This window comes from Euprymna scolopes, chromosome 36, assembly GCF_053919585.1.
Source record: "Euprymna scolopes isolate OS-2025 chromosome 36, ASM5391958v1, whole genome shotgun sequence".
NCBI classification, from domain to species: Eukaryota; Metazoa; Mollusca; class Cephalopoda; order Sepiida; family Sepiolidae; genus Euprymna; species Euprymna scolopes.
In genome coordinates this window covers 3967694-3984424 of record NC_136517.1, presented here as the reverse complement: position 1 = coordinate 3984424, position 16731 = coordinate 3967694, and the positions used below count along the sequence as shown (strand labels likewise).

Genomic DNA, 16731 nt, shown 5'->3' with positions numbered 1-16731 from the left:
TAAGTCGCACAAAACTCCTGTTCAGGTCAACTTTGAACCAAATGATCTGTTTAACATGCAGCAAAGTTTGCAAATCTACTGCTGGTTTGAGAAGATGTGTGATTGTTCATAGAAATACCCTTCAACCTCCAGAGAAAGTCAGCTCAGTGGAATTTGCTCAATTTGTATGCCACATCTGCTTCAAGATGTGCAAATCTGTGGCGGGAGTGCAGAGTCATCTAAAATGGCATGGATGACGAGATTGGGAGAACTCAATGTGACGGCGATTATCTGGAAAGATGCAGCAATCATCATATCATCATCATCATATATATATATATATATATATATATATATATATATATATATACAAGTTAGAAAAGCATTTCATCCAAGGCATGAAAATTGTTAAACAAAATGTTTTCACTATAGGCTTTAAAAATAAAGGTACAAGATTCAATTTGAAATTTATTTACCTTCAAAGTGCACTTTTATAAATTTTACAAAGTAAGGTATAAAAATTTAATTTAAATTGAATCAAAAAATTATCTTGGATTTATTTTATGTAATGTACATTCTGTTGCACTTTTAAAAAAAGAATCATTGAAAATTTTATATCTATATCATTAATTGCTAGATGAAAGATAATGTTTTTAAAGTGCAACAGAATGTACATTACATAAAATAAATCCAAGATAATTTTTTATTCAATTTAAATTAAATTTTTATACCTTACTTTGTAAAATTTATAAAAGTGCACTTTGAAGGTAAATAAATTTCAAATTGAATCTTGTACCTTTATTTTTAAAGCCTATAGTAAAAACATTTTGTTTAACAATTTTCATGCCTTGGATGAAATGCTTTTCTAACTTGTATCTTATCTTTTTAAGATTATATTTTAAAACTCTCCTCTCTATTTCAGTTTGTATTTCTCCTCACATCACAACTCATTTTTGCAACCCCCTCTTTGTATTATTACAGGTCTGATTATATTCTCTCTGTTTCAGTTTGTATTTCTCCTCACACCACAACTCATTTTTTGCAACCTCCTCTTTGTAATACAGGTCTGAATAATGAGAAAATCTGAATTTTTTTTTTTTTTTAAACTTTAAAATAACTTTTTTAGATTAAATTTTTAAAAACTTCTTTCAGAATAGAAAATCTTTAAAATTTAATAAGGAACATATTTCATATAGGTTTCATTAACAAATATTCAGTACATAACGAGAAAAATAGAGATGAAAATTTCAAAAGGATTGTATAACTGGTTACGGTCAATAGTAGTCCTCGTCAGCGAGAATTATCATATTGAAGTGTATTTATTTAATAGTGATGTTTACAACTAGAAATAAACTATTTTTAAGGCTCCTAAAATTCTTCTAGAACAGTCCACAGGGACCCATAACACAGTGGTTAGAGTACTTGAAAAAATAAAGTATAAAATGACCTTCACCTGAAGGTTGATGGTTCAATCTTCAGTGTGGCTACTGAAAAATATAATTGTGAATTACTTAGGACCTCTATCCAGTCACGGCTGATGGAACAAGAGCATGATACTGCCGTGAAGTAAATAAAGGGTTCCATTCAACATTCCATCCAAATTCCCAAATTCGACAGAAACATTCCCGTGTTCGACAAGATACCTGGAGAAGGTCAGAGGTTACATCGATCGAAACATTTCAAAAATAACACTCAAACATGAGAACAATAGTCCACAGTATCCATATGATATGAATAATTAATCTTCATCTCAAAAATTAAAAAATATAAGGTTTTTTTTTTCTTTTTAAAAACAATAATTTAGTTTTTTTAAATTTTATTTTTAATTTCAATTGAATATTGAATTTTGATATTGAATATTGCGAAAGTTTATTGTGTAGAAAATGTTTATTTGAATAATAAAAATATTTTGAATTCCGGTCGTTGAGTACTCTCCAATGACTGCCAATATGACATTCATAGGCAGTTAATTTCCTTCAATTCTTTTCATAATTGCCAGTGGCCTTGAGATAAGATGCTAGTCAAGGGTGATTTTGTGACTGGGTTTGAATCTCCTGACCAGTAGTAATTATCACTTCCTACACTGATGATTGCGTAAGTATGCAGGTATACAAATAATAGTGAATATTTATTTAAAAAAAAAAGATTGGTGATTAAGAAAGAAAGAGATCTTTGGATGCTTAATTTGCATTATTTTTCAACAATTCATAATAAATTAATGTTTTATGTTATTAATTTGCAATGGTATTCTCTTATTTTTACTATATATGTGCAATGGTTTTGTTGATAATAGAAGTCATTAATTAATGTGATTTAATTTAAAAAAAAATGGCTAAAACATTTTCTTAAATTAAACCAACGGGGTTGACTAACAAAGCATAAGAGAAAAGGGGGAGGAGAAGGTGGTTTTCTGTTTTTCATTCTCTCTGTCTCACTTACCCCCCCCTCTCTCATCCTCTCCTGTTAGCTATATGTTGTTTTTTTTACGATTTTAAAATTAAATGATTGCTTTAATCCCATGGGCAAAGTGTTTTGCATTTGTGTTTAAACATTTCTTTGTGACAGACCTGGTTTGATTTTTAACAACTTGCCATATGTTTTTAACAACTTGCCATATGTTTCTAAATTGTAGGTTGAACACCTCTCCCCATACACACCATTGCTCAGGCGAATTGATTTCTTCTTTCTTTTGATTCCATTATAACTTATTTCAAAGATAAAGAAATTTGTATTGCGATCACCAAAATGTTAATGTTTATTTTTATAAATAAATCGGAAAGCTTTAGTCTTATGTTTGCAAGAAACTTATGAATGAAGCACGTATTATTGAAAACTAGCTGCTCATCCGGTGTAAAATACACTTAAATATGATATTTCAGTTTATGCAGATTTCGTATTTATCATTGAGCCAATATAATAAAAAAAAAAAAAAATTGGAATTTGGCAGGTGCTCTTCTATGCATGCACAAATATACATTCATACGTTAAACAATGTTATTTTTTTAACTTTTTATATGCGTATGGACATGGCTCAGATAGTAATGAATAAGGCTGGAGAGCTAAATGTTTTGGTTTCGATTCTTGCTGATGGCATCAAAGTTATATTTTTACTTTTACTTTTAAAATCACTACTATATATTGGGTACAATATAATAATCAATAGAGGATTGGTTTTATAATAATAAATATGAAATCTGCATGAATTAAAATATCATATTTAAACATATTTTATGACGTGGCGACCTGCTAGTATGAATAATATTAATGACTTGTTTATAAAATTACATATTCTTTGCGTCGGATCACAATGAACAGATGCAGATGTGCCGTTCTTATATCGTTAAATAATGTTTTTTTTTTTCTTTTTGTTTAGTGGGGGCTAAGTTGGACCGCACTGATATCAGACAAGGTAATTCTTGCTTGATTTTGTTGATATCTAATTAATATTACTAATTAATATTACTAATTAATTAACAGTCCTTTCCCTTTGTTCCCAGAGAGAGGATTGATAGGTTGATACAAACTTAAAAACACTTGCATGATAATTTGTATTTATCTCCCTACCATGGTGGGAAAAGTAGACACTCGGGTCAAAGAGTAGGATTAAAGAGCCAGCATTACAATTCGCACGATTCATTTAATGTCAAATTGTGTTTGCAATCACTCACTAATCAAGATTCTGTCCTCGACAGTCAGTCTGGCAGAAACTGGGTCATTTCAGTGGCTTTTTATCTGATGGGTGGAAGCATCATTCTGAGTAGTCCTAGGAGGTCTATCTTCCCAGGCTTTACCTCCGTTTTTTGGATGGAGAAAGCTTATTGCCTAGCCCTGGAATGCTGATGGGGTGGCCCAGGCATTTTTTGCAGGCCAATAATGTGCTCCTCCTCTGGTGCACTTTCTCTTAATCATGTTATTTTAATTTTTTTATCGACATTTGCATGATAATTAAAAAAAAAAAAAAATTTAAATCACATAAATGATTAAAACATTGGATTTTATTTAATTAGCAGGACCTGTGCACCGGCGTTGCCCGGTCGAAAGATGGCACACAGTCAGAATAGGTTTGTGGAAAGAAGTCTACCCTCTCAAAAACAACTGAAACTATGTATCGTAGACTGAGCTAATATTGTTCCCACTAATATTAATGTTAAAAAGCATGTAACAACATATTAGAGAATGTGCTTCCACCCCCTTATAATGGAAAAAAAAGAAATGTTTATGAAGAAATATTTTAAGCAATCGTGAAACAATAAAGAAAAATGTAAAAAATGAATGTTAGTTAAATTTCTAAAACAGTTTGTAAATCTGCATGATCCCTCACCCAATAAAGGAAATTAATAAATAAGGAATGTTTATGAAGACGTATTTCAATCAAGCCTGAAACCATTGGTTCTGGTGTTTTTGCAATGAAGGAGAAATATAGATTGAGATAAATTCGTTTTGGTTTGATGAATTTATAGAAACTTACAGTTATGTTGTTAGCCTGTGTAAGGAAGGGAAAAATATCTCTAAGAAAATAAATGTGAAAAAGGCAGGTGAGTTAATGCTGTACAAAAAAATGTGCATTAAGGCCAAAAAGAAAAAAGAAACTTGTGCATGACCTGCAAACTGAACACAGAAAAGTAATAAAAAAAAAGTGTAAGCATAGGAATATTAAAGTCGATCATAAAACCATTGGTTCTAGTGTAATTTAATGAATGAGAAATCCTTCTAGACTGACTTATTTTTGTTAAGTTATTCATACAGTGGTCGTTAATACGAAATGATGTCCGCAAATAAAATGGAAAAATTTTTTCTGCTGCAGAGGTTGAGTGTGAAATTGTTGCACAGACCATAAGAAAAAAAACAAAAAAAAAAAAACAGAAAAAAAAAAAAATTTCTTAAGTGTCAGAAAATCACTGAAACCCGTGATTATGTTTTTAGTTTTGGTGCTTATGCACTTGCTGTACCACACAAAGTTGTATGTATTATTTTCAAGGTAAATCCTAGGTTTACAATATGTTTGTTTATTCGATTGTTAGATGAAAGTACAAACTAATTACACCCCCTCCATCTAAGTAATAATTTAATCAGGAAACTATGAAAAAAATGAAAACCACCAAAACTTGTGCATATGTTTTTATTATTTTCAAGACAAAGTTGTCCGATAATTTATTTTTATTAAATTCTTAGGTGAAAGTACAGAATAGTTACAAAAAACCGTCTCCTCCCCATGCTAAAAATGGCTATCTAAATAATAAGGGTATAACAATAAATAAAAAATAGAAAAAGCAATAAATCGTCAGAAAATTGTTAATGTGTGCAAAGCAAATTGTTATCTTAGGCAGATTTATATGGTAGCTGATAAGCACCACAAAATGACGTGTGTATGGTGTAACGACCGTAAGCAAAGTGAAATAGAAAAAACAGTATATTCATGAAGGTCTGTGCATCCATAGATAAGTCAACAGAAGGGAATGTTTGATCGGTATTCGTGCCAGATTTGCTGTGGATGTTTATAAACATACAGAAATGAAGCTTATCAAACAATAAGCCAACAGGTGGTCACGTCTGTGCAGATAGGCCTAGATCGTCTTAAGTGAATGTGGTGAAAGTATTGGCCTCGTTAGACAACAGGAAAGTCACAGGCGAATTTGTTTTTCTGTGTGCAGTTATGCCATCTTGCATAGTATGTAACCATGCAAAAAAGACTCTAAACTGATGTTTGCATATTCCGAGAAATGCAAGCTGACAGCCAATCAAATTGGGCGGACTTTGTTAAAGGAGTGATCATTATTTGAAGAAGGGGAAACAACAATAAAAGAATGGAATTAATATATTTAAAATATTTAAAATAGTTAAAATAGTAATAAAAATGACTTTAAACTCATTGTATTTATTTTTAATTTATTAAAAATATTTAAAATATTAATAAAAAGTACTTTAAACTCATTGTATTTATTTTTAATTTATTAAAAATATTTAAAATAGTAATAAAAATGACTTTAAACTCATTGTATTTATTTTTAATTTATTAAAAATATTTAAAATATTAATAAAAAGTACTTTACACTCATTGTATTTATTTTTAATTTATTAAAAATATTTAAAATATTAATAAAAAGTATTTTAAACTCATTGTATTTATTTTTAATTTATTAAAAATATTTAAAATATTAATAAAAATGACTTTAAACTCATTGTATTTATTTTTAATTTATTAAAAATATTTAAAATAGTAATAAAAATGACTTTAAACTCATTGTATTTATTTTTAATTTATTTAAAATATTTAAAATATTAATAAAAATGACTTTAAACTCATTGTATTTATTTTTAATTTATTAAAAAATATTTAAAATAGTAATAAGAATGAGTTTAAACTCATTGTATTTATTTTTAATTTAAAAAAATATATTTAAATAATAAAAAAATGAATTTAAACACATTGAATTAATTTTTAATTCATTAAAAATATTTACTATAGTCATAAAAATTACTTTAAACTCATTGTATTTATTTTTAATTTATTAAAAATATTAAAAATATTAATAAAAATGACTTTAAACTCATTGTATTTATTTTTAATTTATTAAAAATATTTAAAATTGTAATAAAAATGACTTTAAACTCATTGTATTTATTTTTGATTTATACAAAATATTTAAAATAGTAATAAAAATGACTTTAAACTCATTGTATTTATTTTTAATTTATCAAAATATTTAAAATATTAATAAGAATTAATTTATACTCATTGTATTTATTTTTAATTCATTAAAAAATATTTAAAATTGTAATAAAAATGAATTTAAACTCATTGTATTTATTTTTAATTTATACAAAAATATTTAAAATAGTAATAAAAATGACTTTAAACTCATTGTATTTATTTTTAATTTATTAAAAATATTAAAAATATTAATAAAAATGACTTAAAACTCATTGTATTTATTTTTAATTTATTAAAAATATTTAAAATAGTAATAAAAATGACTTTAAACTCATTGTATTTATTTTTAATTTATTAAAAATATTTAAAATATTAATAAAAATGACTTTAAACTCATTGTATTTATTTTTCATTTATTAAAAATATTTAAAATAGTAATAAGAATAAATTTAAACTCATTGTATTTATTTTTAATTTATTAAAAATATTTAAAATATTAATAAAAATGATTTAAAACTCATTGTATTTATTTTTAATTTATTAAAAATATTTAAAATAGTAATAAAAATGACTTTAAACTCATTGTATCTATTTTTAATTTATTAAAAATATTTAAAATATTAATAAAAATGACTTAAAACTCATTGTATTTATTTTTAATTTATTAAAAATATTTAAAATAGTAATAAAAATGACTTTAAATCTGATTGTATTTATTTTTAATTTATTAAAAATATTTAAAATAGTAATAAAAATGACTTTAAACTCATTGTATTTATTTTTAATTTATTAAAAATATTTAAAGTAGTAATAAAAATGACTTTAAACTCATTGTATTTATTTTTAATTTATACAAAAATATTTAAAATAGTAATAAAAATGACTTTAAACTCATTGTATTTATTTTTAATTTATCAAAATATTTAAAATATTAATAAGAATGACTTTAAACTCATTGTATTTATTTTTAATTTATTAAAAATATTTAAAATAGTAATAAAAATGAATTTATACTCATTGTATTTATGTTTAATTTATTAAAAAATATTTAAAATAGTAATAAGAATAAATTTAAACTCATTGTATTTATTTTTAATTTAATAAAATATATTTAAATAATAAAAAATGAATTTAAACACATTGACTTAATTTTTAATTCATTAAAAATATTTAAAATAGTGAAAAGAAAAGGAAATAAAACTAATTGTATTTATTTTTAATGTATTAAAAATATTTAAAATAATAATAAAAAATGAATTTAAACTCATTGTATTTATTTTTAATTAAAAATATTTAAAATAGTAATAAAAAATTAATTTAAACTCACAATATTTATTTTAATTCATTTAAAATATTTAAAATACTAATGTAAAAATGCATTTAAACTCACTATATTCATTTTACGTTTATTCAAAATGTTTTAAATAGTAATAAAAATGAATTTCAGCTCATTATATTTATTTTTAATTTATTGAAAATATTTAAAATTGTAATAAAAATGAATTTAAATTCATTGTATTTATTTTTAATTCATTAAAATATTTGAAATCGTAATAAAAAGGAATTTAAACTCATTGTATTTATTTTTAATTTATGAAAATATTTAAAACAGTAATAAAAATTAATTTAAACTCATTGTATTTATTTTTAATTTATTAAAGATATTTAAAATAGTAATAAAAATGAATTTAAACTCATTGTATTTATTTTTAATTCATTAGAATATTTAAAATAGTAATAAAAATGAATTTAAAATTCTTGTATTTATTTTAATTTATTAAAAATATTTAAAATATTAATAAAAATTAATTTAAACTCATTGTATTTATTTCAATTTATTAAAAATATTTTAAATAAAATAAAAATGACTTTAAACTCATTGTATTTATTTTGATTTATTAAAAATATTTTATATAGTAATAAAAATGAATTTAAACTCACTGTATTTATTTTTAATTTATTAAAATATTTAAAATAGTAATAAAAATGAATTTAAACTCATTTTACTTATTTTTAATTTATTAAAAATATTTAAAATAGTAATAAAAATTCATTTAAACTCATTATAGTTATTTTAGTTTATTAAAAATATTTAAAATAGTAATAAAAATGAATTTAACCTCATTGTATTTATTTGTAATTTATAAGAAAAATTAAAATAGCAATAAAAAATGAAATTAAACTACTTTTATTTATTTTTAATTTATTAAAAATCTTTAAAATAGTAAAAACAAAATGAATTTAAACTCATTTTATATATTCTTAATTAATTAAAAATATTTAAAATGCTAATAAAAATGAATTTAAACTAATTGTATTTATTTTAATTAATTAAAAAATATTTAAAACAGTGATAAAAAATGAATTTAAACTCATTGTATTTATTTTTAATTTATTAAAAAATATTTAAAATGTAGAAAAAAATGAATTTAAACTCATTGTATTTATTTTTATTTTATTAAAAATATTTAAAATAGTAATAAAAATTCATTTAAACTCATTGTATTTATTTTTAATTTATTAAAAAATATTTAAAATTGTAATAAAAATGTATTTAAACTCATTGTATTTATTTTTAATTTATTAAAAAATATTTTAAATATAAATAAAAAAGGAATTTAAACTCATCGTATTTATTTTTAATTTATTAAAAATATTTTAAATAGTAATAAAAATGACTTTAAACTCATTGTATTTATTTTTAATTTATTAAAAATATTTAAAATTGTAATAAAAATGACTTTAAACTCATTGTATTTATTTTTAATTTATTAAAAATATTTAAAATTGTAATAAAAGAATTACTCTGAAAAAATCACAATAAATAATAAATAAGATGAAGAAGAATTAATTGTAAGTTTCTAAAATTGATTGTGGACTTTAAAGCATTTTTCGTTTGAATCCCCCCCCCCTTTTTTTTTAACAATTTTTAGATTAAAAATTTTTTTTTTTTGTTTTGAAGAATTTTATTTTATGTTTTCGTCGCCATTATTACAGTATTAGAAAATTATATTTGAAATAGTTTCAGTGAGGATAATAATGGCATTGTAGTCATTACTACTACTACTACTACTACTACTACTACTAATGTCATTGTCACACATTATTCCTTTTCAGTATCATTATTTTTGTCATTTTCATCAACAACATTACATCTCCTCCCTCACATGCCCCCCCCCCCTTTCATGATGGGGAGGAAGGAGGGGTGCCATGCAAATCTCTTACTTCCATAAGGACCAGCTAAGACTTGTATCACTCCTACAACTATTACTAATTTTGAATGGCAGGGTCAGATTAGAATAAAAAGAGGTTGGAAGCTCTGTAGTTAGGGTTTGTATAGGACGGGCAGTGAGAGGGGAGTTGCTTGGATTGATTTGAAGTGAAGGAGTTTGGGATGTGTAGGGAGAGTGGAGGAGACCTTCTCAGTCAAACCAATCGTTTATACACTGACAAGTCTTTGATTTGATGCTATTGAATGGAGAAAGACACAGTAAATTATTAATAATGGATTTCTTTCCTTCTTTTTTGTATTTATTTTTCAAGAGGAGGGGGGGATTTCTTTACCTGCCTCTACCTAGTTTTTTCTCTTCTTTACCCCCCGCCCTCATCCATCCCCCAGCATACTCTTCTTTTCCCTCTGCCTGATATTCACTTTGTCATTAGTCTATCAAATGCTTTGTCCAGACCCTAGTCATCTTCCCCATCCCCAGTGAGCCTCAGCTTACTGCACTAATTATAGTGGCCAGTTTTTGGTTCCTGGCAATCTTAATGAGCCAAAAAGGCCTATTGTGATGATGGAATGGTGATGATGATGTGGGGGGGGTTTGTCCAGTTGAAATGAAGGAATTAGAAAGAAATGTTTCTTTCATGGCAAGGCTTCTACTCATCCCCACTCCCAATCAACTCAGTAGAAACAAGATACCAGTTATAACCTAGACATGATCTTCATCTTCAATTCTATTCCGCAATACCATGATGCTATTTCAGTTGTTTCGAGTTCATTCTTGAGACAAAAAAAATTCCCTTTTCATCACAGCCTTTATAAAAAGATAGTCATTAAATAATTGATTTGACGAAATTGTTATAAAACTATTATTTTCCTCAGGTAATGTTGTTTTAATCTTTTTTTTTATGGAAATCATTTCAAACAAGGCATGAAGCCACTTGATGTAAGAAGTTAAAAAGAAAAGAATAATTAAAAAAAAAAATTAAATTAAAAATAATAGAATGCTACTTAAAGATCAAAAACTAGCCGAGAATAAGTTTTTGATAGATTTTGACTCAGAAAACAGCAATTTTTCCCCATTTGTCAGAAGCATCGTTCATAGAATGTGAAAACTAAAGGACAACATAAAGAAAATGGGTTAGACAGCTGCCGAAAGTAAAATCAAGATCCACTTTCTATCATTGAACTGCTGGCCTCTGTATTTTGGGATTTTTTTTTTTCTTTTTACTTAAAGGTCATTGTTTATCAAGGACTGGAGGCCACTTTAGTATAAGGGTTAATGAGCGTCAAATAGATGATAAGACAACATTGTGATGATCAGTAATGGTGGAACGTATAGTTTAATTATATTAGAGGACGGTTCAACAAAAACTTATTTATATTAGATTTGAAAATGATTGCGCTAAAATTAGCTGACGTCATAGATGGACGGTTCCAGTCAAAAATACTTTGCTCATAGAATTTTCGTTTAGTTTTAGTCACATATAGAGATGGAAGGGAAATTGTTGACAGTTGCTGTAGCTAGACGAGTATTTGTTGAAAATAATTTGCAAAGGAGACCAAGGATTGAAAGTCGAGCATCTTCCATGAAAATAATGATAGAGCAAAGATGAACTCGCAGGAAGTAGGGAGGTGAAAAGGTCGTTGCCCACTAGATTTCGAAAGGTATTTTGTTCATTGATTATCTTGAGAAAGGAAAAACCATCAATAGTAAATATTAGATTATTGATTTGTTTGAAGAAAGAACCCCCCCCACCAAAAAAATAAACGGCCACAAATGAAGACAGAAAAAAAGCATTCTTTCATCAAGACATTGCACGTGTCACAAGTCGATCGCAACAATGAAAAAAACTACATAAATTGCAACTACAAATAAATTTCAATTTTCTACATCTGCCTCCCAGCCATTACTGCTTGTGAGCCTCAAAAAATGCTTCAGGAAAAATTATTTTGGTTCCAATGAAAAAAATGATATAAAAAAAAAAACTGAGGAATATTTTAAGGCCAAATGTTCGAATCTGTTTATCAGCATAGAAGAAAGCTATGTTGATGAATGGAGTCGAATGTTGCCTAAAAGCTGTTGTGTTATATGATGTGTTAGAGATATAATGTTTGTATGTAAAAGAAATTAAGAATTATATAATGATGCAATATTTTATACCACTATACTAAAATAAAATATAAAAAATTGATTTGTACAAAAGAATTCAAAATTTTGTGATACATTTAAAAAAAATAAGAGAAAAATTATGTTCTGGATAAGAATTCAAATATTTTGTGACACATTTAAAAAAACAAGAGAAAAATTATGCTCTGAATAAGAAGTCAAAATTGTGTGACACATTTAAAAAAACAAGAGAAAAATTATGTTCTGCATAATAATTCAAAATTTTGTGACATATTTATATATATAAAAGCGAAAATGTATGTATGTGTGTGTGTGTGTGTGTGTGTGTTTGTATGTATGTATGTATGTATGTTTGTGTGTCTGCTAAAAACTTTCGACAGACACAACAAAAATTCACAAACTTGATCTCATATGAAAGCCCCACCCTCCGGATGACAAATATCGAAAAATCGGCCCAAAGTGACCATTAGAAGTACTACAACTGATCGATTTTCTGCAGGGGGGGGGGGCCCAAAAAGTGACATTTTAATGTTAAACATTACATATTTTTAAATCGATTTATAACTGCCCCAAAAAATACGGCCGCCAACTCTTCTACATAAAGTATACACGGGGCCGTTTATTTTGGGTCAACTTGTATTTAAAACCCGCTGAGTCATGTCACGTGATCTTGACGTCAGCAACCTCTAATGGCCGCCGGAATTTACAATTTAAAAATGTTGTTATCGGTAAAAAAAAAAATTAATTAAAGCTAAACTATGAACTTCTACGCTATGGCAACGTTACCAAAGTTATTACCACATTCAAAATAGGTAGATACGATAGTTAAACGAAAAATAAAGTAAAAAAAAAGTGAAGTAAAAAAAAAAATACGCTTACAAAAAATATTAACGATCGAAGTTTTTTTTTAAAATAAAAACAGCCAGACGCCATTTTCCAGTCTTTAGAGTAAGGCAGACGAAGTGAGAGAGAGAGAGTGAGAGTGAGAGAGAGAGATGTCTAGACAGATTCGACAGGGGGGAGGGTCAACAACGCATGCGTCAGATGACGTCATGACGTTGTGACCTGATTTACTTATAATAGTTGGTAAACCGAACAGACTTTATATACGCCGCTTTAGCGCAGGTAGTTAAGGGCTTGGTTCATTATCTAAACGTTTTGGGTTTGAATCGTGGTGTGAGATGTTTATTTAAATATTTAACCCTGTATTATTTAAGCCAGTTTTCGCGTAACGTTTGTTCGTTTGCCGTACGTTATTTTTTTTGTGTTTTACCCCCCCCCCCGCTTAATTAAAACGTTGTTTTCTTTTCTTACTTCGCTTATAACAATGCTTACATCGTCATCGTTGTCGTCGTAACGCTCAACGACTTTCAAACATCTTTCACTTCTGGCTGGCCGATTTTATTTTCAAACTTTGCCTCAGGGGTTCGGCTTCGATCCTACTCACCACACCCCCCTACAAACACCCGGGCAACGCCGGGTACCCCTCGCTAGTACTTTCATAAATCAGAGTCCATTTTCTGTAGGCTGTTTTTGAACCCAGTCAACGACGGGTACTTTTGCTAGTTTAAAAAAATAAGAGAAAAATTATGTTCTGCATAAGAATTCAAAATTTTGTGACACATTAAAAAAAAAATAGTTTTGCATAAGAATTCAAAATTTTGTGACACATTTAAAAGAAAATGTTTTGCAAGAGAATTCCAAATTTTGTGACACTTATAAAAAATGCGAAGAAAGATGATGTATTTAAACAATTAAATATTGACAAAGAAAAGGAAACCAAATATCAAATGAACAATTAAATGTAGAATTTGAATACGCACCACTGGAAGTTTGAATAACCTGTTTTTTGAATAGTTGTTAATGTTGCGTGATTGAGATGCATGTGTGTAATTGTTTTTATTTTGTGCATTTGTTCATTTTCCCATTTGTACTTCCCTGCACTGATTTTGGTTGGCTCTAATGCATATCTTGCATTTGAACGGCTCTGTGTATGTGAGTAATTTCACTTGCTACTTTCAAACAATCCTATATGAAGTGCCTTCAATAAGTTTCTAGACTTTTTTTATGGGCACTTTTATATTACACACACAAAACTCTAGTCGCCTTTGAAGTAATCTCCTCCAACTGTAATGCACTTGTTGTACCATTGCAGCAACTTCTGGAAGGCCCCATGGAAGTCCTCTTGTCTAAGCATGTCATTGATCCTTGTCGCAGACTCTTTCATCTAATAACGGCAGCCTCTAAGGTTTTCTTTGAGCTTAGGGAAACCAAAAGAAAGGTTTGGCCTATAGGGAGGGTGAGGAACTGTCTTGATACCCATCTTGGTCAAATAGTTTGTGACAAGGATAGAGTTTCACAAATCTTCCACATTTTGAGTTCCCTGCGAATAATTGTGTGTACAGTTCCCACACTGACATCAAACTGTTCACTTATTGTCTCTATAGACACATAACGGTCCTTATCCATTGAAATTCTTTATTTGGCCAATCAACTCTGCTATTCTGACTTCCTTAGTCCTCCCACACCTTTCATCATTCCTCACAGACTCCCTGCCATCCTTGAATATCTTATATTACTCAAAAACTGATGCTCAATTCATGCAAGATGGTCTAAAAGCAATCTGAAGTATTCCATACATTTCTGTAACATTTTTCTCAACTTTAAATCATAATTTTATTACATATATTTCTCCTAAATTATCCTCACACCCAAATTGCATTTTTGGAACTCACCAGCTGTGACAGTCAGGCTTTATTAGGGTCTATTTCAATTTCTGTTTTAGCTGTTCATTTGAACCTGAAATCATAAAAATTGGTCAGTCATCTTTTTTTTTATTTTTATTTATTTTTTATTACATTTTCACCACAAACAAGGCACATTGCCACTTTGGTGTAGGGGCTACTATCAGGGGCAACAACTACTGGGGTACTATGTAGGGATTTGGGCAGCAAGATGTCGGTTCACATTGCACTTGAACTTCTGCACATCAGTACAGTTGGGGAAGCAGGGACCTGAAATGGAATTCCAAAGTCTAGCGGTTCTGGGGAAGAAACTACTGGAGTAGAAAGATCTTTTACATCTAGGGATCTCTACAGTGTGGGGGTGAGATTTAGCAGCCTGTTGGGTTTGTGAATTTTCAAAAGTCTACCACAATTTTAAATGCCTGTACAAAAAGAGTCTGGAAACTTATTGAAGACACCTCATACCATTGTAATTATTGCTTTGCAACGTTTGATGATGAAATCTTCTCCTTAAATTCTTCATCCTGTTGAACAACCGTCCATTTCAAAAATACTTACCATTGAGTGGCTTTTAGCTTTAATAAGTAAGTAGAAAAAGTAGGTAATCTTCTATCTCGAGAGATGACATGCACCTTGTGTTTCAGCAGATTGTCTTTGGACATCTTTGAGCATGGTTCTGGAGCCCTATTTGGGAATGGCATTCTTTGCCACATGGTCACAGGAAGGAGGATGGTATGCTGCAGTCTGCGACCTTTTAACGCTGCTTTTTGCATTCTCCTGTCCCCCAGCATCAGGTTTCTGTTGTCCTCTCTTCTCTCCACTCCTTGCTGTACAGCACCTTGCCAGGTGCCGCGGTCGGTTGCTAACTGCTCCCAACTGCTCAGGTCAATGTCAGTCAGTTTCAGGTCATGTTTGCATACGTCCTTGTAGCAGAGAGCTGAGTGACTTCTAGGGTGCTGTCCTGTTGCTAGCTCACCATATAAGATACCCTTGGAGGTGTGGCCATAATCCATCTGGTGGACATGACCCAGCCAACGGAATCTGTGCTGATAGAGGAGGAGATGCATGCTGAGACACCCAGCATGCCTCAGCACGTTAGTGTTGTTGATCCTGTCCTGCCATGTAATGTCCAGGATACGACGCAGGTAACGGAGATGAAAGCTTTCCAAATGTCTTTTTTGGATGCATAGGTGACCCAAGACTCACTACCATAGAGAAGCATGCTGAGCACACAAGCTTGATACATCCTGATTTTGGTATTGAGAGTCAGCTGGCTATTACTCCACAATCTGTTGAAAAACCATCTATCTTAATAACATTTATCCTTAAGTGGCTTTTAGCCTTAATAAGTAGTGATTCGTTAAAAAGCACACACACACACACACCTATGAATATTTCATTTTGTATATGCACTCTCAGAAGGAGCCAAAATCTGCATTTTTCTTATTTGCTAAGGTGTCAGCACTTATCAATGCTGAAAGCCACTCAATGAGAAATGTTATTGAAATGAACACTTTGTTAACTGAATGATGAAGAATATCATGAGAGGATTCTTGAGTGTTATTTGAACAATGTTTTGATTGATGTGATGTCTAACCTTCTAGTGTATCTTGTTGAACTTGGGAAATCTTTTTGCCAAAATCAGGAATTGGAACAGAATTTTGTACGGAGCAATTTATTTAATCGATGAAGGTAGCATGTTTTTGGATGAAGCTTGATTATGTTGGCAGTTTATGACAAGTATCTGCTGATGATGTTTTATTCTGAAGAGAAGCAGTCTCATGGTAGTGTTTTATCAAAAGGAAATTCTTGGAAAGAAACTCTGTTGCTAGGCACACAGAGGAAGAAAAAGTTCTTTGCAATTGTGGTAGAAGGATAAGTTTTGCTGTGAATGGCGGAACCATTATTGACCTGTTGGTATAATAAAGTTAATGAACTAGAAAAATCACACAGATTTTGAAATTAATTTCAAATAATTATCCAAATAAAAAATCAAAAAATC

The 16731-nt window shown here is 28.6% G+C and overlaps 1 protein-coding gene across 11 annotated transcripts in view; it reads left to right on the top strand.

Moving 5' to 3' along the window:
- Window positions 1-16731, top strand: part of LOC145260287 (ral GTPase-activating protein subunit alpha-1-like) — a 476501-nt gene that overhangs the window by 342986 nt on the left and 116784 nt on the right. For 10 of the 11 annotated variants that reach the window (XM_080118139.1, XM_080118137.1, XM_080118136.1 and 7 more), the window contains one exon: window positions 3353-3388. The exons of the other annotated variant lie outside the window; for it this stretch is intronic. In XM_080118139.1, the coding sequence (XP_079974265.1) occupies window positions 3353-3388 (36 nt within the window). The remainder of the gene's footprint in view (window positions 1-3352; window positions 3389-16731) is intronic. 11 annotated transcript variants of the gene reach the window in all.